Consider the following 25,562-nt stretch of genomic DNA (forward strand, 5'->3'; position numbering starts at 1 on the left):
TTACGCGGTGGGCAAGAGATCTCAATACATGAGCATGTCCGATCTCCATGTGAAGAGGAGAAAGAACCCAACACAATTCTTAAGATAGAGTCTAACTTGGAGATGCATAGGAAGCTTTCTGCAAATCAAATCGATCCTTATGAGATGTGAAATTTGTATCCATTTCAAATTTGCATTAATTAATTTTGTTTGATTAATTACGATTTTCACCTTATTTTATACAAAACTTTCATTTCTTGCATGTCTAATTTGTGATCATTGACCTAGGATGCCAAAATCTCCATGCTCTATCATATAAAGTACGGTATGGACCGTTAAATTAATTAAACAAAATCTGCAGCAGATGTTGACAACTTCAGCTCAAGAAATAAATACATTTATTTATGCTTTAATTTATTTGATTATAGTTTTCATACTGCATGCAACATAAATGATCAGAAATGGTAAATTAATTTATATGCTTAAGCAAGGGTAACTGCAAACACATTCCACGCAAGTTTCACATTTTCCGGTGCCAAGGTTGTATTTGCTAGCACATGCAGAGTTGCAATCCTCTTCAATGCACTGACCCACGCTGGGATAAGGTGAGGTGCATTTTTTCGCTTCTTCTGCTACCAATGCATTGCCTGTTTGATGAAGAATAAAAGTGAGAATAATATGCTGATTAATCGTGTTTGATTAAGAATAAAAAGTAATTTATCGAATAACGTAACAAATCAGTCAAAACAATATTGGACCATATGGCATAATCCAAATGGTTATCATTCCAAAAGAAAATAAAAAGATTAAAGAGTAATTAAGACCAGTGCTCTCACAACTTGGCGTCCTGAATGATCAATATACTCCATAGGTTGTATTAGGTTGCAGTATAAATTTCATTTGCATCGTTGCAAATGCATGGGAGTGCAAAAGGGTTGAATGTAAATTCTGTATTTTTTTTTTTTTTTGCTTAATTTTGACCGTTTTATTTGCCTGTGAGAAGTAAAATGAAGTGACTCTACTTTAAAGGAAGGAGAATAGAGGTAGGAGGCCGGTTTTTTAGTACGAGAGTAAGGTAGGATGCCAAGATGATGTGGTCCTCACTTTGCATGAGAGAAAATTGAGGTTAAGGTTATTAATGGATTGGGTCTGTGTCGGGACAGGTTGGTCCCAGTCCCAAATGGATTACTAATCAAAACAAAATAACAGATCCAAAACTTTCCCGGTTCATAGTTGGGTCCTTCGTGTCCAAACCCATTTATATTGAAAATTATATATTTTTAGATAAATAAATAACTTAAAATTTAAAAATTGATAATATGACCTTAATAAAAATAATAGAAAATACTATATCATTTATGTTGGGTCTTAATCTCATAAGAGATTAAAGAGATTAAAATCCAATGGGTTTGATTGGTCAATTACATGAGAAATTGCACTTACACATTTGATTGAAAATTTAGTTTTTCTCTTGCAAAACCCAGTTTTAAACTTGTCTCACATTGGAAAATTATAAGCTTTGTTTTGAGTATTTTAATAGAAGTTTTTTTACACTCCTTAGAATTAGTAGAGGAGAGTATGGGCACGTGCACGCATGTGAACGCGTGTTGTGCGGCGCAATGATGTGCTTTAGAGGCACACTTTGCTCACACCGTTGATGAGATCAATGGTCACGATTCAATCGGGTGTGATCAAGAGGCACAATTCAAAGTTAGCAGTCATTAATTGTTAACTATTTTTTGAACAGTCACAATTTGTGATTATTCAAGATGCCTTCTCTAAACCAACACCTACCTTTTCTTCATACCTCTTCATAAACTATTTAAGGAGCATGAATCAGACTCCAAAAACACACAATTTCGAAATTCACTATCTCTTTCTCTCAGTCTGGTCTGCTACAGTCTCACAGAAGGTTTCTTTGGAGATTATTCAACTTTACTGGTTGCAGGTTCTCGCCCAAGGCTTTGTTGTATCTTATGAACGAATTTGCCTGTAAGCCAACAGCAAATTCAGTGAAACTGAGTGGGGTCAAATAACGTTCTAAAGACAGTGTCTTCAGACGCACCTCAGAGCTTCTCCTCCAAAGTTACAGTGACCCCTTTTTCCAACAATTTATATGTTAATAAATTAAACATTTTTAAGTAATATTATCTATGAAAATTTACCATTATAAGAAATTAAGAAAATCTTATATATTTAATAAAATAATTAGTTCCATGTCTAAATTGATTCAGGACAGGATAGGCAATAACAAGAACCAACCCAATTATAAATCGGGACAAAATTGTGGAACTAGAACCGTTATAATCGGTTCGGTTGGTTCTAGTTGTCGGGTAAAGCCAACCCATTGACAGCCCTAATTGAGGGAAGAAGTTAGTGCAAATTTTGCATCAGGTTTTGGGATGTTAAATTTGCACTGCTCATGCATGCAAAATGGGAAAGAACAGTATTGATTTTGTATCAAGTTGGAAATGTTTGGTTGCAATGCAAATAAATTTGTACTGATACAACACTGTGGTAGTATAAATTCTGATATAGTTTTGTTTTAAATCTTAGTTTATTTTGTTTCATTGCAGTACAAATGAACTAAATCAAGATGTGAAGCAGAATAAAGTAAAACCAAAACAAAATTAAACAATAATTTATTTCTTTTCATTTGCACTCCCATACATTTATATTAGTGCAAATAAAATTGCACTACAACCAAAGACGGCCTTAATGAACAAGCAAAAGCTAATAACCTAAACCCTTTACCGAAAAAAAGCTAACCTAAACCACCAGTACATATTTTACACCCAGTCAAGCTTTGCTACCAAATTTGAATAAAAAACAAAACACAGCTCAACTTGGGAACGGATGGTTAAATTGCTAACGTTTAGAAAACAACTTCTCTGCTAGGATGGCGTGCAACCGTCTTACCTGGTTTACCCAGATCAGCCTGCTAGTATCATAGCCCAGATTTCCTACTAACTTTTTCCACCCACTCTTTACCCACCATAAATTGCAGTCACACATCTCTCAGTTCATAATAGAGATGTGTGGCTCCAATTCATGGCGGGTAGGAAAAGTGAGTAGGAAATCCCAAGTGATTCAATGTTCCAAGGGATGAAAGTGCAAAGTGTATTGAAAAGTAGTTTTAAGAAGCATACAAGAATACATTTGGATACACATGGATGAAAAATCAAGATACTCGTGAATACTCTACAAAAATTGAATAAATCATAAAATATATTAAATAATAACAATAAGTACAAATTTTATATGACTAGAAATAAGTTTGAGATATCAAGGCACAATAGGTAACCATTGAAAAATGATAAAGGAATTAAAATGTGTATGTATATACCATAACTTTTAAAAATGAATATAATTTATCTTAATATGTATTGGTATATAAATTTTAATAACCAAATTTAACATTTATTGACAAAAAAACCACCAAAAAGAAAAATTTAATTTGAATGGTGTGTCTGTACTGGCCAGTATAGTGTGTAAATTATAGGGGTTACTTAGGAATTAGTGAGAAAGATTAAGAATAAGACAAATTTGAATTTGAAAATTTGTCTTAAATACATGAATTGATAGAGAGAGAGAGAGAGAAGAGTGGAGTTAAATATTAAAAATTGTAGTGTGTTGGCCAGTATAGTTATACATTACGAAATTTTAAACCTTGACTACATTCGTAATGTGTTTGGTTTGGTAGAAAATAAGAGAAACAGTGTAAATTCTTAAGAAACTTCCAAATTATTTAAGAAAATTTCCTCAACTCTCTGCTTCTCTCTTATTCTCTATCAAACTAAACATAGGCAAAAGGGTTAAAATTAGAAAAGGAAAAACAGTTGGTAGCCCTGAACTACTGCAAGTATTGTCTTACCTATGGTAGAAAATCTTCTAAAACTGAAATACATAAACAATGAAGTTCATGTAGAGATTGGATGCATGCTTTCAATTAACCATATCTATAATCGATACATCATTCTCAAGAAAAGAATCCTTGTTTTTAACCCATCAAAAACATGATTCGATCTTGTAATAGTTACATCAATCCATCTTGTTTCTGTAAAAGAAAAATCTTTAGAAACTGAACTCTTCACATTAGGAAAGGCACTAATTTACAGATCAATGCCCATAATATCTGAAGAAGAAACAGAAAGGACGATAACTAGAGAGTCAATAAAAACTTACTGCCAGTGATGAATAATAGCAGGGAAAGAAGGATGACAAAACAAGGGATGTTCTTCATTATATTTGCTTGAGTTGGAGAGACTGGGTATGGTTAGAAGTAACTTGTTTAGTTATATAGAATATTTTAGGACGAAGAGTTGTTATTTTTATGTATGGTAGCCACGCCAATGCCAATGTACATTCACATGCATTGGAATCATTTACTTGGATTTTAGGGGCTACAGCTCAATACAGAAAATATTTATGTTTATGTTTATGGAGTAAACGTTTATTGGCGATGCCACATAGGTGTTCCATCAGTAAATGTTTCATTAATTGCATTTGTGTGTATGGAAGTTTGTAAAAGTAAACTTTGGTTTCTGTGCACCTCTCCCGTTTTAGAAAGCTTCATTTTGAGACTGTTTATTGGCATTTTGCTGATGTGGTGTTTAATGGTAACTATTTATCATAAATGCCCTCATTAAATATATTTCTCGATTTTGCAATCATATAAATACAAAACATTAATGCATTTAATCCATAAACATCTGTGCTATGACTGTTGAGTATGCATTAATCTCTCCTTTTAGTGGTTTTAACCTGAAGAGAACTTCTGTGCTATGATTGTTGTCTACTGTTTCAACGAACAGACCATTAAGCTCTAATGTGGATGGTGCATACTCAATAGGTTCACGTTTTCCATGCTTCAGTAGATGACTAAATGAAGTAAAGTATTTAATGCATAAACATCTTATTATGGATGTTGTTGATGGGCCTGTCTCACTTCCTTTCACCCTAATGACTACGTCTAGACGAGAACCATGCATCAATTATATTAATGATCCCTTGTATGGTTCACGTTTTGCATCACTTATGGGACCCGTGTGGTATTAAAATGGATCTTGCCCAAATTAGTATCTTTTGGGACATGTTTGGAAAAAAACAAAAAATCTAAAGATGCATTTACATGAGCTGAAAAATCAATTTTCTATTAGAGGTAGTTTTTCTGAAAGGGGTTCATGCATTACAGGTATGGGTGGTCACAAGCTGAGCTTTAGACAAGTTATTCGAGTTCGGCTCGTGAAAAGCTCGATTCGGCTCAGTTTAAACCGAGCTTTGATCCGAGCTTGAACTTGATATATAGACTATAGACTCATTTGCCAATCGAGCCAAGCTCGAGCATAGTGAAGCTCGACTCATGAGGCTCGTAAACTTAATTGGGCCTAGTATAATAAATATAATAATTTTTATTATATGCATATAATATATTATTATATATAAATATTTTATTTTTTATGTATAATAGTAAATGATTTTTATAATTCTTATTTTTGTATGTAAAATAAAAACATTTTTTATGTATATATTTATATATATTAATAAATAATTTTTATAATTCTTAATTTTTTGTATGTAAAATAAAAATATTCTTATATTTATAATTTTTAATATTTAGAAAAAAAAAACATAACTTACAATCGAGCTCGAACCAAGCTAAGCTTGAACTTGCAAACTTTGAACCAAGTTGAATTCGAGTTTGAGCTCGAACCTAACACAATTTTAGCAAACTGAACTCGAATAACCAAATATTCGGTTCAACTCGACTCAAATCCACTCCTAATTGCAGCTTAATCGACACAAAAGCTCTCTCAAACTGGGCCTTAAATTTGACAGGTTAGATTCCGAGGGCCAAAACGTCAAAAGTCAAAATCAGATTGGGACTGAAAAATGAAATACATTTTCTAACTGATATTTGCCAAGTTTTTAGCTGGTTCAATTCAGCTTGTTTACCAGTGATTTTTAGGATGTTTGGTTTGGGTTTTCTAGAAAAATATCACTATGTTAATGCCAGTGACTAAAATAACTGTTGGGGAAGTTTCAAATTCTCGTTTCGTCCAAGCGCCCATCATTTCCTAAAATGAAAAGCTCATATGACACAGATGTGGGCTCTTACATGGAAGCATTAATAATTGATCCGGTGTATCGCAGATCATGAATGCACTGCTTTTATATTTAATTATACTAATTATTATATTAGCAAATAAAAATCATTTTATTATTTTCTAATTTAATGAAGGACATATGTGAAATAAGAAGGATTTTCCTTTGTCAATGGTTTGAGTAGTTCAAATTTTATAGGATAGATGTGATCATCAAATGATATGAGCCTTTATATTTGATTTGCATGCAAGATCAACTATTGAATCTCAATTTCAGCCATTATAGATGTGTACAGGCATTTTAGACCGTTAGATCAATTTAATGGCACTCTAACATAAAGCAAGAATGTCACACTAGATTGTTTATGGTGTTGTTTCTGGAAACACCCCATCAAACAGACAAAAAGGACAAATACATTTGTTATGCTTAGGTGGCAGATACCTTTATGGACTGTTATTAGAAGAAGGACTGGATCTAGTAGGCACACACAACAATGGGGGTAGTGCCCCCATCTGCTATAAGTAGCAAGAGACCTTACCAACCAGAATCCAGATTTTTTATTCACTTTTCTTACCTGCCTTGAATTGTCAAGGCAGTCCCACATCTCTCGATTCATAATAGCAATTCATGGCGGATAAGAAAAGCGAGTAGGAAATCCCATTTGTACCAATCAACCAGTTGGCACCTTTTGCGTTTATTTACTAGTAAAATGAGCATTAGTTCATGGCAAACCAATTGATTTATAGTTCATATATGAAGGATTTTGCAACGCCTCCAATTTCTAATACCAACTTTGTATCTATATGCAGAAGAAACACATTAAGACGCATTTCAGTTTAAATGTGCTTTATTCTCATTTCTAGTTGAGTTTGAATTCGAGCTCAAATAAGCTTGGTTCATCATCGAACTCAGAACATATGAGTTTTTGAATCGTGCGGAATTCACCGTCACATTTTTAGCTCAAATCAAGCTCAAGTCTGAATTCAAGCCTTATAATTTTCTAACAATCTAATATTCAACTCTGCTTGACTCGACTTAAATCCACCTCTATGTAGATGAGGAACAATGAGAAGGAAAAAGACAGCAATAAAAGAAAAGAAGAGGACATAAGTTGTGCTTCATTTGATTCCAGCTTCCATCTCATTAACACATAAGACCAGAAAGAAAACCTAGGAAAGTTATCTGAATCAGCAAGGAATGATGCATGTGCATTTCACTATGTTTTCACAATCTCCCTTGGCACATGTGTCATTGCAATTGTGGTTAATGCATTCTCCCATTCTTGGACCAGGCTTCGGGCAATTCTGGCCTACTGCCAATGACACATTCCCTGCATTCAAAATACAATCTCTCAATAAGACATTACACAACATATGGAGTTCTTGTTAACCATTCAAAATTAACAAAATGAAAAAGGGTGTTTGTATCGGTTTTCAAATACAGCCTGATGCCAAAATAATACACCATGGTTGAAAAACCTAGACATGATGAGCTTAGAAGAAACAAGTCCATGAATTAATGGATCAGCATGGTCCCAAGCTTTCATACTTGGCATGCATAAGCACTCTCTCTTAGTACCAACTTAGGAGGGCTGAAGCACAGGGGGCTTCTAGCTTTCTGAGGTGGGCCCCACATGAACAGCCTATATATAAGCTAAAATATGGAGAGCCCAAGGGTTATCGGTTTCAGCCTGCTTGAATAACTTATCCGAAGTGTTTCAAATTAAGCAGTTGGATCGATCAGCTTGTTGGCTGAATCATCAAACCAGCCCTCCCAAACAGGCCCTCGATATGTAAAAGCCAAAAGTAGGGTTAGAGTGTTGGGTTATTGTCTGATTTAGGGGAGTGTTTGGTACTTTGGACAAGATATTGTATAGTGCATTTGAATCCATTAGGCCCTATTGTGGTGTTGTTCAAATCACACCACACTGACCCTGGTGTGGACTGATCCCACACTATAGAGTGGACCAGTCTGTGATGTAGCATCAAAGGAATGCTATTAATGGGGGCATTTTATGGACCAAAACAAACTATCCACACTTTCAAATATCCCCTTAAAGAATTTCAACTACATTAGGCTTGGGTTATGATTCGGGCAAATGGAAATTTGTCAAATTCCAGACCCCAACCCAGCCTAAGTTGTACTCTTAGCCAAATAAAAGCAAAATTAAAGAGAAAGGAAGAAAAACATTTTGCAATGCATCCAAACAGAATAAAAAATAAAATAAAATAAAAAAATGGAAGAGAAGAAAAATTGACCAGCAGTGATGAAGAGAAAGACAAATAGGACAAAATGAATAGAGAAGTTCTTCATTTTCACACTTTGGAAGACGATGGCATAACTGCCCATAAATTTACAGGTTTTCTTACAAAAAATATATTACATTTATTGGGTCCAAATCCTCGAAGATCCTTATCTATAATAGACCCATAGAAATATGTACCATGTCACGCAATCATGTGCACCATGGCCATATTTTGCCTTGGCCACAAATTGTAACGTTGGTTCTTTTAGAGTCAAACAAAAGAGAATAATAAAAACCTTCCTAGGATTCTCTTTACAGAGGAGGCAAAAAACGAGTGAAGGAAGATGGCAAGAAAGACAAAAAAGCCCTAAAAGAAATTTGAGTGGCTCATGATTTTTAAAACCAGATCGAATTAGATGGTTGGACCGGAAAAACTGGGAACTGGTCAGGTGATCGATTTCGTTTTTTTTTCAAAATCGGATATTTGCAAAAGAAATGTTGATTTGGTCAGTAAACCGCTGATCCAGGCAGTTGAACCATTTGAACCTTTCAACAGTTTTGACCGTTTTTTAATTTTTTTTATTATTTTGTCAGAACAGGCCGACCGTTAGGCCCAGGAACCGGACCCTGACTGGTTCATAATAAATTTTTAATAAAATATAAATAAAATGGATGTATAAAAATAAGGAAAAAACCCTAAAAAAAATCTATGCCACCCAATATATTCCGAGTAGGAATGGCAATGGGGCAAGGACAGTTTTTAGGCATGTCCCCAAACAGAGACCGGCTTCCATTGAAAATATCAATTCATAAAATAAAGCACATATGTACGAACATCTTCCCAATGCAAAGCTGTAATAGCTATTCGAACGGTCATTGCTCTGACCGAAGCCGAACTCCCCCAAACACATGCACCCCGCCCCATACCAACCCCGTCAGCCCCATCCCTGTTACTACCGAAAACGAGGATCTCTGAATTTGTCCCACCAACTTCTTTTGATAAGTTGTGATATGGAAACTTGACCAGTACTGTAACTACTTTTACTCTATTCAAATGTAAAATTTCATTAATTGCTATTATCCCTCATTAGCACCATTTTCTCTTATTAATTGTTATTAATTGCTATTATCTAAATTCAATTTCAAATTTCTTTCTATAATTAACTTTTACTCTCTCCCCTCGTTAATTTGTCATTAAATTTCTTATTCCTCTTTAAGAGATCGGCAAGTCGAACCAGGTCAAGTCGGGTTGAGATCAACACTAAAACCCAACCTGAGCTGTTGAACCCCAAATCCTAATCTTGACCCAACTTGAATACTTTGGAATGGATTTGGGTTGGCCTAGCTTCTCTACTTCCTTTCGTTCAAATGTTCTTATTTCTTAGACTCAAAGATTCAGATTAATTCAAATTTTTGCATTATTATTAAGAATACTGAGTAAATGGTCTGTTCTACCCAAAACTAAATAGAACCGACCTCAAATTAGCCTTGAACCCAATCTGTTATCGCTCAAGTAAATTGATAATTTTTCTTCAATTTAATATTAGAATTATATAATAAGTAATTTAAAAATTGATATTTACAAAGTTTAAATCATAATGATATGTTTTGAACATCATCATCATTATTATTATTATTGAAAATCAAGTTTAACATATAGCAGTGTAGTGATTACCAATAAAACAACAAACATATAATAGTATAGTACTATGGTAATCTCAACAATATATATATATATAGCTATTTATACAAATTCTACAATGACAGGAACTTTCAGGGATGTTAATACTCAGATAGCAAAATAGGTATAGTTTAATAAAGCATGAAAGCAGAATGCTTGATACAAAACTATTGCACCATAAAAGAATTTATTCGTTTTATTGCACAAAGTATAAAAGTGGAATGCTTAATACAAAAAATAAGATTTAGATTGTATAACATTGTATTGTGAAATGACCACGGAAGAGAACAATTTACTGTTCTATCTTACGCTTAGCACCATCCAGGGTATTCTTAAGTAGCATAGCAACAGTCATTGGACCGACACCTCCTGGAACTGGAGTCACCCATCCAGCTACCTTGCATGCTTCTTGGAAGTCCACATCGCCGACCAGCCTATATCCTGATTTCTTAGTTGGGTCATCAACAGCGTTTGTCCCCACATCAATAACTGCCGCACCAGGTTTAATCCAATCACCCTTGATCTGATGGGAAATGGTGAAAAAAGAATCGTATATGAGCCCAATGTCATTTTTAAAGTAAACATAACATCAGGATTGATGAGAATGAAAAATGATCCTATGGCAAATATGATTCAAGAAATAATTTATAAATGACAAAAATCTAGGGGACGCTACCCACTACTAATTAATATTTGAATAACCTGGGCTTTGGATGCAGGAAAAGGAGGCGACACCTCATTTCTGTATGTCCCAATTCCCAACTATGAGTTCACTAGGACAAATTTCAACTTGATTGATGATCATGAATACTTCAATTTATGGAACATTTTTTTTCTGCTTCCTATGTTCTTAAGCCATTTCCAATGGAAGTAGTTGCTTTACTATCAAATTGCTATGGTACTTCCATTTTCATTGTCCCACTGGCTACCTCACATTTCCTTATTTTAAAACAAATAGCATCCATTCTATTGGACCACCATAGAAAGGCAAATACTAATTTTAGCAAGGTTAATGGTTGCACCCTAAAAGTATGAATGTTTTTGAAAGCACAATTACAATCCAAGTTGATGAATTATAAAGATGAATTCTTCAGAGAAATGAAAGGTGAATGATATAGAGACTACTCTATTATTTTGAATGATATCTTTAGTTACCATCATTGCTTGTCCTGCTGCAGCAATAACAATGTCTGCTTCACGAATGATGCTTTCAGGATTATGGGTATGTGAGTGAACAATAGTAACAGTTGCATCTGCTTTCATAAGTAGCAGTGAAACTGGCAACCCAACTATGTTGCTTCTACCTACCACCACTGCTCTCTTTCCCTTTATACTGATACCACTGCGGTGTAGAAGCTCAAGACATCCCTGTAAAGAAAACCAGATATACCAAACTTTCAAAAACCAAAAACACAGACACAAGTGCACATGCATATACAATAGAAATCTGAAAGGATGAAATAAAATCAATATTTAAAATGACCAAGCATGTTTATAAGATCGATTGAACCGCTTCAAAGAGGCTACCCAAAACTAGCTTCACTGGAAAGTTGATTTCTCAGCTCAATGTAAGCGTTTCTGGGCTTTCTAGGCTTTTCACCAAACATAGCATCACGGTTTTCCATGTGGGGTGTACCTTACAAGTTGCAACCCAGAAGTCACTGCATGAAAGCCCTCCCAAAAAGGCACCAAGGATGTTACCTTTGGGGTGCAAGGCTGAAACAGGGGTTCTCTCCCTTTCATTGCAAGCTTGCCAATGTTCAGTGGATGAAACCCATCAACATCCTTCTCAATGCTAATTTCACTTAAGACATTCTCTTCATTTATATGCTTTGGTAGTGGCAGCTGTACCAAAATTCCTGTCAATAGAGCAAGATACATTTCTATTAGGTGTTAAATAGGAATTGGAACATTTGAATCAGGTAAACTGAAAAGGCCATGGATTCCTGCAGTATGTTTGCTAAGAGTAGAGATACAGTAATATACGTTAAAAAAGATACCAGTTTCTATTAATTGTATAGAATAAAATGGAATACATTTTATTAGTTTCTGTAAACAAGACAAAAATAAGCTTTAGTGAATTCTATAATGGTAAAAGTCAATCCCCTGATATCAAAAATATGGAAAGTCCAAAAAGTTAAAAACAACCAACCATGAACATCAGGATTTGCATTTAACTCATGGACTTTCTCAACCAAATCTGCTTCAGATACTTGCTCTGGCAGATCTACATCAAAAGACTTAATCCCAACTTCAGCACATGCTTTCCTCTTCATAGATACATAGCTTTGAGAATCCTTCCTGGTGCCAACAATGACAACAGCTAACCCCGGAACCTGAGAAGATCAGCTGACAAATTATTACAGCTCTTATCCTCAAATCAACTACATTGAAGTAAAACTTCATAAGAAAAACTCCTTGCATGCTAAATTTAAAAATTGAGCTGCCAGTAAGCTCTACCATTAAGGTCTCCAAAACCATGTAAGATGACCACAGAAAGTGATGTTGAAAAAGGATGCCCAGGAGATCTTAGATCAAGTCCACTAAAAAAATATTAATCAAGCACACTAAAAAACAGTCAGCAAGATATGGACAATGTTCTAACTATCTTTCAAAATAGACCAACAAAGAAATCCCAGGTAATATTTGATTAAAGATTTGTTGAGAAACTAATCAGTGTCGACATAATTTCTGTTTCTTAATTCAGTTTGGCATTTCAGGAAAATGGACTAATAACATTGAATTACATCTATACTGATAAAAAAAAAACATTGAATTACACCTATGGAAAATCAAAGGTCAGATCAGTTCTTCAGTGTGTAAATATCAACTAGAATGAATTTAAAGATCGGATCATGAACCAAGATGCAGATAACAGTTGAAATGAATAAACAAATAGTGATAGATTTGGTTACTTTGCCATATTTCTCAGAGAGAGTGCAAACTTCAGCAGCAATTTCAGATCGGATCGTCTGAGCAATGGCCTTTCCATCAATGATGGAGGCTTGGTGATCCAATATCGATGCCATAAACAGCAACTATTTGCAAGAGAAGCAAGCAAATTGAGTACTAGTTACTCGTCTCTGCACCAAGCATAAAAGTAATTATATGATCACAAGATTAACTAAGAAAATATAGACATAAAAATCCATATTATCAGTAGTAAGTAATGTTTCATGAACAAATGAAATCATAGCAATAAAGCTTTTCTTCTTTGTCTTGAAGAAACTACTGGTTTTATTCTACAATAGCCATATAGTCAGGGTTTATTATGAATACCTTACACTCAGCAACTGATGTATTCAACAAGTCTATAGACTTGGCAAATACCAGAAGGTGAGGGACAGTTAAAGGACATTCTTGTTGCTTGGAAAGCTAGATTTGCCAAGCTGGAGTTCAGCCTAGCTAGCATGCATGACAAGTATGGGGGAAGAGCGCACGTGCTGATGACCTTGATAAGGAACTTGAGGACCTCTAGGAGAGAGTGCTAGGTTCTCTCAACAAAGCCAGGCATGAAGAGCACCATGGGGCTTTAGAATCCAAGTCGAGGGAGGACTTGTCCACCATCCAGGCTCAGCTCCGGGGTGCAACTCAGGTTGGCCTGAGTTGGCATTTTACACTGATTCAATTTCAGGCCTTCAGGCTGGACCCATTCAAATTTTGACAAAAACCCAACCTGGGCCTGCCCAAGTTGCACCCCTAGCTCAGCTAGAGGAGCTGAGGAGAGACATGGCCTTGTGTAAGAAGGCCATGGCACATGAGGAGAGTGGGGCTCTATGGGGCATGCCTAGAGTGAAGGCACCCAAGCCTCCAAGGTTTAATGGGCCAAAGATGTCAAGATGCTTGACAACTTTCTATAGAACATGGGGCAGTACTTTGAGGCAATACACATCATAGGCATGGCCTATATGCATGACCTATATATGTGGAGCATATTCGTCTATATGCTTGACCTATATAGTTGACATTAATAATGGATTCTTTCTTAAATCACTGAGTTTTCTGCATCTGAGAAATATTCTGTCAGTATAAGCTAACTATGTTTGACAGATTGTTGACTCTTGATCAAAGAGGACAGTCCATCCACAGTCCCATTGAGGGAGAAATGATGATCGGCCATGCAATCCATTATTTCCTGATATCTAACAGCCTGGTTCATCCCTGATTCGGATTGCCTAGAGTGGACTGTTCTTGAACCCAAATTAATCATGATATCATATTTAGATAAAATAATAAAAACCAGCACACAACCACCAAGTAATGATAATGGTGTTATTTAATCCTATATTTATCTTCAGAAAATGTATTTAGGCTTGTAAACCTCACTAATACCAATTAGCAATTAGGATAACGTGCATTATTTAGTAAATATACATAATAAACAAATTAACATTGTCAAATTAGAAACTACACATAATAATTACCCATTTAGGATAATGTGAATTATTTGAGCTATTAGCACCTAATCAAAAAGTCCATATCCAATTCTGGTCCTAGCTATCTGGGATCTTGGGAGGGGTAGATTAGATACATTCCAAATCTTAGGCATTTTTTGTGCTTCTCTGAGACTCAAACCCACATTCTCATGCTTGCCATCCTGAGATTTTACCATTAGACCAACCAATGACCCCTTATTAGCACCTAATCAACAGAACAATTATTTTAGCTACTTTCTACCATTTTCTACAGAAAACAATAAAAGAAAATGGGCATGTCTATACTATTATATATTCATCATATTAATAAAAATAGGTGTAGAGAGTAAGAATTATAGTTATTAATGACAAAAACAGTTAAAAGTACCAGAAAAATGTGGAAAATAAAAGATTTAGGATATTAGTTTTAAAACATAGGATATTAGGTTTTTAGGATTTGGATGAAATTGCCTCAAAATAAATGATGTTATGGTTAAAAAAAAAGTTTAATGTCAGCAACTTGGTGACCCACTGACTGGATCAAATGGTTCAATGGCTTAATTGGATGGGTCATTGGGTTGTTTGACTCAACCAAGGATTTTTAGCAAGTGATGTAGGGGATAAATGAACCCAAATTCCCAATCGAGTGTAGGTTGACTGGTTGGACAAGCTAGGTCGATGATGGGTTGAAAACCTTCTCTGTAGGGGTAAGGTTAGACTTGTCTCTATTGAATCCTAAAATCCATGAAATTATTTGTTCATTGTTAATCATCCATTGCTCATATTCTTTTGACATATACAACACCCGGTTGTATTTTGGTGCCATCCACTGATCCACATGGCTCCAAAGACCCTTCCTTCTGCAAACTATTTAAATTGGAACTTTCAAAAGCTATGTTAGAGCCACCAAACCTCATGGAGATAATGTCTCCCTTCTTTTTTGTTGTTATCAGCTACAGAAATTTATTAAATTTGAATAGAATTAAAGGATTAGTACAAAATTGGATTATTCCAACCAAACCCAAGAACCAAGGTTTACATTTTGGCCCAGAATAATTGAAGTCAGTTAACTCCCTATTATTGCTAATACATCTGCAATTCCATTTGCAGTTCTTCGAGCCCAGGTAAAAGTGGTACCAAGTTCCCTTGAAAGACATTCTATCTCCCTGAATTCATGTATGTAACTCAGGGTGCTGGATTCAATTGTCTTGTCCAATAAATTACTAATTTTGAGTCACCTTCCACTTATCTCTCAGAAGCCTAGCTGATTTACAAGTTTTAGCCCCTGTAGCAATGCCAATATTTCAGCTCTAACCGAGTCACAAATGCCAATTGGTCCTAAACACATGACCACTACCAAATCCAACTGGTTCCTGAACACACTCCCCTATGCACTACCCTCCCTAGATTACCCATAGAAGAGCCATCAAAGTGTAGTTTCATTATATTTTCAACTAGAGGTTTCCACAATCACATTTGTCTTTCCTTTTATCAACCTGCACCACTACTGACCAAGACCTCATTTTCTCATTAAATGAGAATACACAAACGAGTTCCAGTGTTTTAACCCAATGTGCAGCTCTAACTTTAACGCCTTCTATTAGCTCCTCCTTATGTGAAGTTGCCATTGAAATTTCATTGATTTCTTTCTTCCCAAATTGTCCATATCACTACTATCCTCAATATAATTCTCCCTCTCTTTTTTGGTCGCCTAAGGAAGTTGGGATTAAAAAGACCTACCACATCTTGTGGGGGAGCCCACCTGCAACCTCATGTATTGCTTTCCAAGGGGAGGTTTAACAAAAGGAGCAACCTTTGCATTCCACCCATTTTCCATAACACCATGAATGCTTCCAATGACCCTGTGCTATAGCCTATCACTTTCTCCAAAAATCTCCACAACCATTTGTCTAGTAAGGTTGTATTCCTTTGAACTAGGTTCCTAATACCTAACCTACCTTGTTCCTTTGATCTACATAACGGCTCCCATTTCACCAAACGGTCCTTTATTTCATCCCCAAGTTCCCATCATAGTTGTCAAGGCGACTAGGCGGTTTTTTATGGTTGCCTCGCCCAAACGCCCCAAGTTTTATATATTAGGCGCCCGCCCAGAAACTTAGGCGGGCGCCTAGGCACCTAGGCGGGCGCATTATTATTTTTTTAATTTATTGGTTTGATATTTTATTGGTGGTTGTATTCTTTTAAAATACATCTGCAACATGGTATCATTTTAATATTAAGATTAAAGAAAACCCTTTGACAAAAGGGTTTTAGTATTAAGACAAAATGGTTCTCTTTGTTCGATTGGAGAGGGAGGAGAGCCGAACCGAGCGTCCGAGCCCCAGCCCAACTCCATCGCACCTCAGCTTCGGCCTTCTTCAGTTGAAAAAGCAGGGGCTCCGCCAAACCTCCTTTTCTTTTTTTTTTTTTAAATCAGGGGCAGAGCCCCTTTATTCCTCTCAGTAGTCAGTCCTCTCTCCACTCTTCTTCTTCTTCTTCTTCCACTCCGCCCCATGAGGCCATGAGTCCAACAGTCATCCGCCCCTTGACTCCTTGAGTTGAGTCCATTCTTTTGTTTTTTTTTTTTGGAAAATCTGAGATTTGAAATGTTTGAAATGTTTTATTTTGAAAATCTGAACTGAAACTTGATTGTATGCTATGCTGAATCTAAAATTTGAGATTTGAAATGTTTTAAGTTTTATTTTGTTTCATTAATGTTTTTTTACATGGCTGAACTACTCTAATGCTCTTTTATTTTTTTATCAGTTTTGTTTTAATTGTATGGCTGATTTTTTTTTTAATTTCTATTTGTATATAAGTATATTGCAATATTTGCTGATTTGCATTATGGTTGCTTGCTTACTTAGGATTTAGGAAATACATGAATACTGCAATATTGAATTTTCTGATTTGCATTATGCTTTATTTTGAAAATCTGAATTTTGAAACTTGATTGTATGCTATGCTGAATTGATTATGCTTAGTGTAATGTGTAGCTAGTAAGCAAATATGACTTATAAAATAGTTTAGGTCCTTTAGGAAGTATAAAAACCTATAGATTTTAAATTTATAGATTCCATCGTCTAGGCAACACCTAGGCGCCTAGGCGCCTGGGCGCCCCATGGTCGCCTGGGCGCCCCATGGTCACCTGGGCGCCCCATGGTCGTCTAGGCGACACCTCATTCGTGCCCACATTACACAACCCCTAAAAACTTCAGCCACCAAAGTGAAAAAGAAAGGGGAAATGGGGTCTCTCTATCTCAAACCTCCTTTTACCGAGAAGAAATGTCTAGGCTCTAGCAACACCATTTACTAGGATTAAATAGTGCACTAATTAATACAACCTTTCATCCATTTTATCCACGTGCACTAATTAATACAACCTTTCATCCATTTTATCCACGTGCACTAATTAATATAACCTTTCATCCATTTTATCCACCAATATCCCAACCAATTGTCTCCAACATGTTAACTAGGAAAGATCAATCCACCATATCATAGAAAAGGGGAAACAGTGCACTTTCAAACACTTCTCTCCCTTCTTTCTATTTCCCATAATGCACTCATTTGCTACTAGGAGCTTTTGATTATTTCCAAACAACCGTAATAAAAATCCATAGAAAAACCATCTGCACCAGGAGCTTCTGATTTCTCCATTGAAATTTGAGAACACTACCTCTTTAGTCTCTTCCAAACTAAAAGATTTCTATGCAACTAGGGATTGGGCAGGAGATACTTTGTCCAATCTAGTTCTAGGACGCTCAAGTTTCTCTCCCCTAGATTGATTAGAAGTGCTTTAAAATGGTCCACTATCACCTTAATTATTTCCTCTTCCTTGTTTATTACTTATCCATCCACCTCAATGCTCGAAATTAGGTTTTTCTTCCTCCCATTTGCTAAAGAGTGAAAAAGTTTTGTATTATCATCTCCTTCCAAGAGCCATTTACATCTCAATTTTTGCCTCCAAGAGAGTTCCTCCTTATTTAGGATCTCTTCCAATTCTACTTTCAGCCTCCACCTTTTTGTTTGATCCTCCCCACTACACTCTCTCTGAGTCTCTTTCAAGTCCAACTCTTCTATCCTTTTTGCGATCCTTTACTTGGATTCCTCTAGTCTTCCAAATTCCTTTTTGTTCCAAGCTTTGATCCTTTCTTTCAATCGCTTCAATTTTTTAGCAAAACTCACACCCTTATTTTCAAAAATGACTCTATCTTCTATCCACTACTCCTTTATTTTGTCAATGAAGACAAGATCTTCTAGCCACATTGTTTTCAAACCTAAATGGGGCAAGACCCCTAGAAAGACTTTCCTAGCTTAAAGAACTAGAGAAATGGTCAGAGCTTAAAGACTTTCCTAGCTTTGATCCTCTAGGAAGTGCTTTCAATGCCAAGCTTCCCCATAGTTCTTCCCAATCCACCAAGAACAAGAATCCACCCAACTTGGAGCATACTAAGATTTCTTGGAAATTGGACCAAGTGAAAGCAGCTTGTAAAGGAGGCTCTTTTAATTCTAATGATTTCACCAGTGCATTAAACTTCCTCATACTCGTGGCTATGCCTTGATTTGGGTTATTTGTTTCATTCATAAATCCCATTACATTAAAGTCACCACCCAGACATAGACGTTCATCAAAACCCATTCCCTCCCATCAGATATCTTTTTAACTTTAATTAAAATTAAATACTATCCAATTAATTCCTCCCAACCATTCCATTTCCTCATTCTTCTAGATCATGAGGATACCCCCCAAGATGGGGCAAAGGCCCAATTCAAACCTCTAATATCCAAGATGCTCCTAATCCATCTTCTATCAACCTCCAAAATCTTTGTTTTGTAAAATCAATAAATCTAGCCTCTCTTTTCTCAAGACATCTCTAATCACCCTCCTTTTTCTAGCTCTCCATAGACCGCATGTATCAAGGGAGGGGGGAACATGTTAGCACTATACAAAAAATTCCTATCCACCCCAGATTTAGCCAAAAGATCCACAACTGAGTTCAGCTCCCTTGTAATCCATCTAAAGCCACAATGCCGAGAAGAGGCTATTTCAGAAATCTCATTGAGGAAATGACCCAACCTCCAAGGGCCCTTTTCTGGATGGGAGGCCCAATTAATAACATTTCTGGAATCCCCCTCAATGAGAAAAGAATTCAGCTGCAGAGATCTAACAGTTCTCAGACCCATCACCAAAGCTTTGATTTCAGCTTCTAAAGCATCTACAGCACCAACTGGGCCACTATAAACCCAAATCACAGAACCCTCTCAGTTTAGATTTTCAAGGCGCCAAGGCGAGGCTAGGCGACAGGGGGGCACCTTGTCACCTAGTCGCCTAGTCGCCTAGGCGACTAGGCAATGGATTTTTTTTTAAAGTAAAACCATATATCCTAGGGTAGTTCCCTAGGTTCCATAACCATCTTTCCTTAATAATTATTCATAATTTTCATAAGAGAAGTATAAATTTCATGTTTAAGTCTAGAAAATCAACGTTTTATGAGAAGAAAAAGAACAAAGAAAAGAAATTCACAAAATATAGGGGCAGAACCCCTACTTTTGTTATAGGAAAGAAGAAAAGAAAAGGTGGAAGAAGAAGAAAATGTGTTGATTAGACAAAATTTTAAGTTCTTCCCTTGCTTATTGGTTCAGGCTTTGAAATTTTTGAGGGCTCAATCAAGGATCAAAATTTTGATACAATACGCACTGTATCGGGTGTATCGTATTGTATCTTTGGGGTCTCGATACACCTGTTTACACTTTATAGGTGTTTTCGAGGACCCATTTTTTAAATAATATATATATAAATGAAATTGAAAACCAAAAAAATAAAAAAAAAATAGGGGGAGTATCGTTACAAGTACTAATACACCTCTACTGATACACAAAGGTGTATCGATACTTTGAACCATGGGTTCAATACAGCAGTTAGCAATGTTTGCATTGATTAAACCCTAACAAATAAGAAAATAATAAAAAGAAATTAATATATAAACACATAAAATGAATATTCTAGTTTAATAATGTCTATTTTATAATTATAATGTCAAAAATTAAAATTATAAAAGTATTTTATAACCCAGTGCACAAAACTGCTAGGCGACTGGGTGAGGCAAGCCTCCAAGAGCGCCTTGTCGCCTAGGCACCCGCCTAGGCATCGCCTTGACAACTATGCACATGACAACATTTGTTAAGGCTCTCCAAAGGATTTTACCTCTTGAACCCATTTTGCAAGAAGGCCACTGATTAAAGAAGTTTGCCACATGATTGGGAGGAGCCCAATAGAAACTAGAACCAAACATCATATCAAGGAAGAATTGCCAAGGAGAACGAGCCACCTACAATTAATTAGCAAGTGACTAGATGATTCACCATCCATCATGCACATGACACAAATGTAGGGAGAGGGGTACCAATATCCTAATCTTCTTCTTTGTATCATGTCACAAGTGTTGATATGCTCCCAAACCGCCTCCCAAATAAAAAAGAAAAAAAAAAGATATTGAGAGGTACCACACGAGGCCAAATTCTGTTCACCAAGAAGGCAGGAGGAGATCTGGAAGTAAGGTGGGTGAAAAAGGATTTAGTGGAGAAAATGCCGTCGGGAGATAAAGACCAGATACGTTTATCAGGGGGTGAGAAGAAAGAAAGGCTTCATTTAAAGAGAGGAGAAGGGAGGAAACTTCTTGGGCTTCAATGTCTGTCAGAACTCTACGGAAGTTGAGATTAAAGGATATACCTTGGTTATCTCTAACTAGGACATCAGAAGCTAGAATGTCTTTATCCAATTGATGGATAAATTGGATAAAGACAGACCTTGGTTAACCAAATTGATTCGGTTCGGTATCAGTTCAGTATTTCAAAGAAAAAGAAAGCATAGGATCGGTTAACGGACAGGTCCATGAACACCGCGTGGTAGTGGAGTTCTCCATTAATATTGACATCCAATCCAACTTTGCTCCTTTCTACTTCCCACTATTTTTGCTAAAATTCTGGGTCTGTTCAGCGCTCATCAGCTTCGTAGACTTGTGCTTAGGGTGGGGGGTAATGAAGGGGACGATGATAGGCTCAAATAATCGTCCCCCTCCGCATAAAGAGGAATTTTCACAAACATGTGGTGGAATTCTTGTATTTTACGAGATACGTCAAAAACATTCAGCAGGAAGTACTGGAGGATAAGACTATCACCTAAAGTAGCGACTACTGAGCAACGGAGTGGTAAATCAGGTCACAAGGATATAACCCTCATTTGGGAAATAAAAAATCTCAAGCCCCGTAAAAATTCCAAGTACCCAACAAGATCAACGATCTGTATGGATTTCAGACCTCTCGATTTTCAGAAAAAAGGCCAGTTCGAAAAAGTGCTTACAGGATCCAAGAAACAACAAAAAAATAAAGAGAAAAATGTTCAACTTACCAACAATATTCCCGTCTGCAATGCCTCCTATTAACCGAAGGGATGAGAGAAGATCAGAAGAGTGTCAAAATTCGTAATAGCCCAACTCCAACTGTAGCACCATGTCTTCAAAACGAACCACCAATAAACTGATATGCTTCTCTATGCACTAGTAACCACAGTCTGACAGCCGGAGAAGAGAGCAAAGGGTCTTTTCTTTTGTTTTTTTAGGTAAATTACAAAGACCGGAAGACCCCGACAATCACCCATAAACTTTTATTTGCAATTAAAACCCCTAAACTTTCGCTTTGGGACAAATATCCCCTTGGGTTTCTTGCCTATAAGGCAATTTTAGGGGGTTAATATCCATTTAGAGCATTCACAGACAGGAGGAGTTCACATCATCTGCATCGTGGTTGTAGAAAAAAATTTGCATAACAATCCACCACGTCATTTAACGTAACATGATGGAATAGTGGAAAGGAATATTTAACGGCCGTTTCGACTGAAATGAATATCCACCAAACCTTTTTATCATTATTAGATTCCCTCTTTCTTTTTCTAGCTCGTCATGCCTCCTCTGCTCTGAACTCTTCTTGTTCCATCGTTCATCGGAGATGGTTGTGCCACCGGTACACACTCACAACTGGGCCACCTCTTCTTCCCTTTTCCTCCAAATCGGCAACCCACTGCCTTCATTTTCTCTCCCCTCCTCCATTCTCCTTCTCTGGTAAAGCAACTTGTGATAATCTAAAACAAAATAGGCCGAAGCTAGAGCAAATCATTCATTCTTCTTCAACCCAACACTCATCGCTGAACCACTGCAAATACAACCACCAGTGACTTGAGGACCACAAACATTTTTCTCTCCCTAAGTCCGTTAAATAGCATTTGTTTAAGAACCACCTTAGACGTTGTGTCTGAAGTTTTTTTCTTTTCTTTTTTTTTTTGTGCTAAAAGATCGTAAAGAGCAATGGATGTTTAGAAGATAATAAACTATCGTCAAATGCATCCCAAATTCCCAGATAATAATCAACTTGGATTTTTATTAATGGATAGAAATAGCATTTCATTACGGTAACAAAGACTAGTTCAAATTCAAATTATCAAAGCAACAAATTGAGCCACTAAATGGGCAAACTTACATGATGCTCTTTTCATAAACATAAGAAAATTTTCTTAACTGTCACATAAATATTTGATGGCAATCTAATTCCAAAATGACAGAACTCCATCCTTGATCTCTTCAAAATAATAAATTAGTTTCCCAATGCACGGTGGTGATGGGATCTGCTCTCACAAATGGGCGCCTCACATGCACATCCACCGTGCATTAGGAACATCTCCCGTGAATTAATGTAATTAATAAGTATGGAAGATATTTCCAATGTATGATAGAATGTGCGTGTGAGGAACAGATCTGATCTCCTCATTTCGGTCAAAACGGCCGTTAACTATGACCTTTCCACCCCTCCGTTACACGATGAGACCTGCTCCTCACAGGCACACCCATCGTGCATTAAGAACATCTCTCATGAATAAATAACTAGCAAGTATGAAAGATGTTTCCAATGCATGAATGATGTGCGTGTGAGGTGCCAGGTGTAAGGAGCAGATCCGATCTCTCCTGTTACAACACGTGACGTGGTGGGTTGTTCCTCGAAGGTTGCAGATTTTTTTCTGCAACCACGATGCAGAGGATGTGATATCGGAGAATTATTTGGATGAGCAGCTTTTTAAAAATAATAGTAAAATGGGGGCACTACTCCCACTTGTCCATATATGGTATGGATAACTGTAGCTATATACATTTATTATTCCAAAAATGCCTCCTATATAAATACAACCAATGTTTCTAACTTTCTAATACTTTACTCTTTCGAACTTGATTGTAGTTTCCATAGTACCGAACCTGGAGAACAAAGTTTTCTCTTCCACTCACATATCTCTAAGAATCATTCTATTTCTCCTCTTTTAGCTGGTTTTATATGTTTTTGTTAACCTATTTTCTTTCTCTTTAGGTTTTTATCTCCCTTCTCCTTAACCTTCATGTTAGTTTTCTCTTCCACTCACATCTCTCTAAGAATCATTCTATTTCTCCTCTTTTAGCTGGTTTTATATGTTTTTGTAAACCTATTTTCTTTCTCTACCTTCCGCCACCAATAACAAGGAGTTAAGAAAATGTAGAGAAGATAGAGAGGAGATTCCAACGGAAGGAGGTCATCGACATTGCCTCCAATCCATACATGATCAGTTTCAATACGTGTTAGGGGTTGTTTTGTCATGTATCAAATGCCCAACATCAAGTAAGAAAAGTTATTAATGAATTTCTTTTCAAATTTTATTTTCCTTTTTCTCTTTTCAAGTATTAAATTATTTATGATTTAATCTTGGTGATAACAGATGTTTTAGGGGGTTGTTTTTCATCTTTCATTTCAAGTTGGAGCAAATGTTTCATTTTACTTTATTTATCTATTTATTCTAGCAGACAAAGGCAACTTTTTGCCCCTAATGACAACAAAAATTACACTTTTCGAAGAAGGTTACTTTTTTGTGAAAAATATCATATAGGAGCATTAACATACAAGGTCTTTATATAGGTATGGGATACAAATTGTATTCATATCTTTTTGGACAAAATTACCCTTCTCATTCAAAACTCTCTCTCTCTCTATCTCTCTTTCTCTCGATCAAATTGAGATGACCTTAGTCACCAACTCACCATTCAAAGTGCTCTCTCTCTCTCTCGATGTTCTGGAGAAAAACAAAGAGACCTTGTTCTCTTTTGTTTACTCATAAAAGAAAGGTTTCTACTGATCGGATGGGAACGTTGGAGACTTCTCGAGAGCCCTAGCCCGGACCGAATCCTAGACAAGATTAATAAGTTTGTTGTATGCTGGTGGCGCTTCCTAATGGTGTTGTATTTGTTCTTGAGTTGAGTATGTACATAATCCTTATTGTAGATGTGGTTGAAATGCTACCTAATATAATTCCACCCTATGTTGTTGAAACTCGATGAAGTTCTATGTCCGTCCATCACCATGATGAATTTCCCTTATTCCGACTTTAGTCCATGTTGTGAATTAGTCAATTACTCTACAGCCATCATTAGGTGTCATATTTGTTGCCATCTTATTTGCCACGCCATTATGAATTATGGTGAAATAAAAGCAATAAACATGTTCATTTGTCCCATTATAAACCTTACTTGGACCATGTCATTTTCCAATTGACAACCAAGTGTTCAACGAGAGTGAATAAAAATTAATTCTAGAGAAAAGAGGTATACATGTATAAATTGTAAATGATATTCATGCGAAGCCCAACATCATTGATGTTGGATGATCAATAGGTCATGGTTTTGTTGGATGAGAAAAAAGTAGCAGCAAATGTATATTTGATTTGTAAAAATAAAAAATAAATAAACAATAAGGCTAGAAATAAAAACAGTAAAGTATTATAAATGGGGTTATCGTAGAGATGCCAAGGACCTTATGAAATCAACCCCTCAATTAAAACCTCAATCTAGGTCAGTTGATCCAATAAAAGTGAAACAATGAAATCAAACCCTCTGAAACTAACAAGGGCAATTTTCTAAGCTCCACTTGCGTCAACAAGGATTGAACTATGCTAAACTGACGATCAAACTTCATTGAAATCTTGATCCGCTACTTATTCATAAACTTCACCTAGATTGAAATAAGCCTTAAGAATACTGAAGCATGGCCATGGAGGCTAGCTTGGACC

The 25,562-nt window shown here is 36.2% G+C and overlaps 1 protein-coding gene and 1 long non-coding RNA gene across 2 annotated transcripts; both read right to left on the bottom strand.

Annotated features, from left to right (window-relative positions):
- Positions 1 to 360: 360 nt before the first annotated feature.
- LOC148791484 (uncharacterized) lies at positions 361 to 4,300 on the bottom strand. Its single transcript, XR_016076612.1, has 2 exons — positions 4,165 to 4,300; positions 361 to 626 (listed from the first exon to the last, which is right to left on the bottom strand). It is a non-coding gene; the product is annotated as an uncharacterized LOC148791484 (long non-coding RNA).
- A 5,823-nt stretch (positions 4,301 to 10,123) lies between these two features.
- Positions 10,124 to 22,670, bottom strand: LOC104587043 (Amino acid dehydrogenase family protein). The gene is made up of 6 exons (XM_010244481.3): positions 21,837 to 22,670; positions 12,926 to 13,093; positions 12,163 to 12,346; positions 11,712 to 11,869; positions 11,166 to 11,378; positions 10,124 to 10,533 (listed from the first exon to the last, which is right to left on the bottom strand). Exons 2-6 carry the CDS (start codon positions 13,037 to 13,039, stop codon positions 10,303 to 10,305), a joined length of 900 nt encoding a protein of 299 aa, XP_010242783.1. The 5' UTR covers positions 13,040 to 13,093; positions 21,837 to 22,670; the 3' UTR covers positions 10,124 to 10,302.
- Positions 22,671 to 25,562: the final 2,892 nt, after the last annotated feature.

This window comes from Nelumbo nucifera, chromosome 5, assembly GCF_055504915.1.
Source record: "Nelumbo nucifera cultivar China Antique chromosome 5, China Antique-T2T, whole genome shotgun sequence".
In the NCBI taxonomy this organism is placed as follows: Eukaryota; Viridiplantae; Streptophyta; class Magnoliopsida; order Proteales; family Nelumbonaceae; genus Nelumbo; species Nelumbo nucifera.

Excerpts from the sequence above, each read along its gene's own strand:
- LOC104587043 (XM_010244481.3), bottom strand. The coding sequence starts at position 13,039 with ATGGCATCGATATTGGATCACCAAGCCTCCATCATTGATGGAAAGGCC. Across the intron at positions 12,347-12,925 it reads TCTCTGAGAAATATGGCAAA|GTTCCGGGGTTAGCTGTTGT; the intron begins GTAACCAAATCT and ends TGATCTTCTCAG. Across the intron at positions 11,870-12,162 it reads TGCAAATCCTGATGTTCATG|GAATTTTGGTACAGCTGCCA; the intron begins GTTGGTTGTTTT and ends CTCTATTGACAG.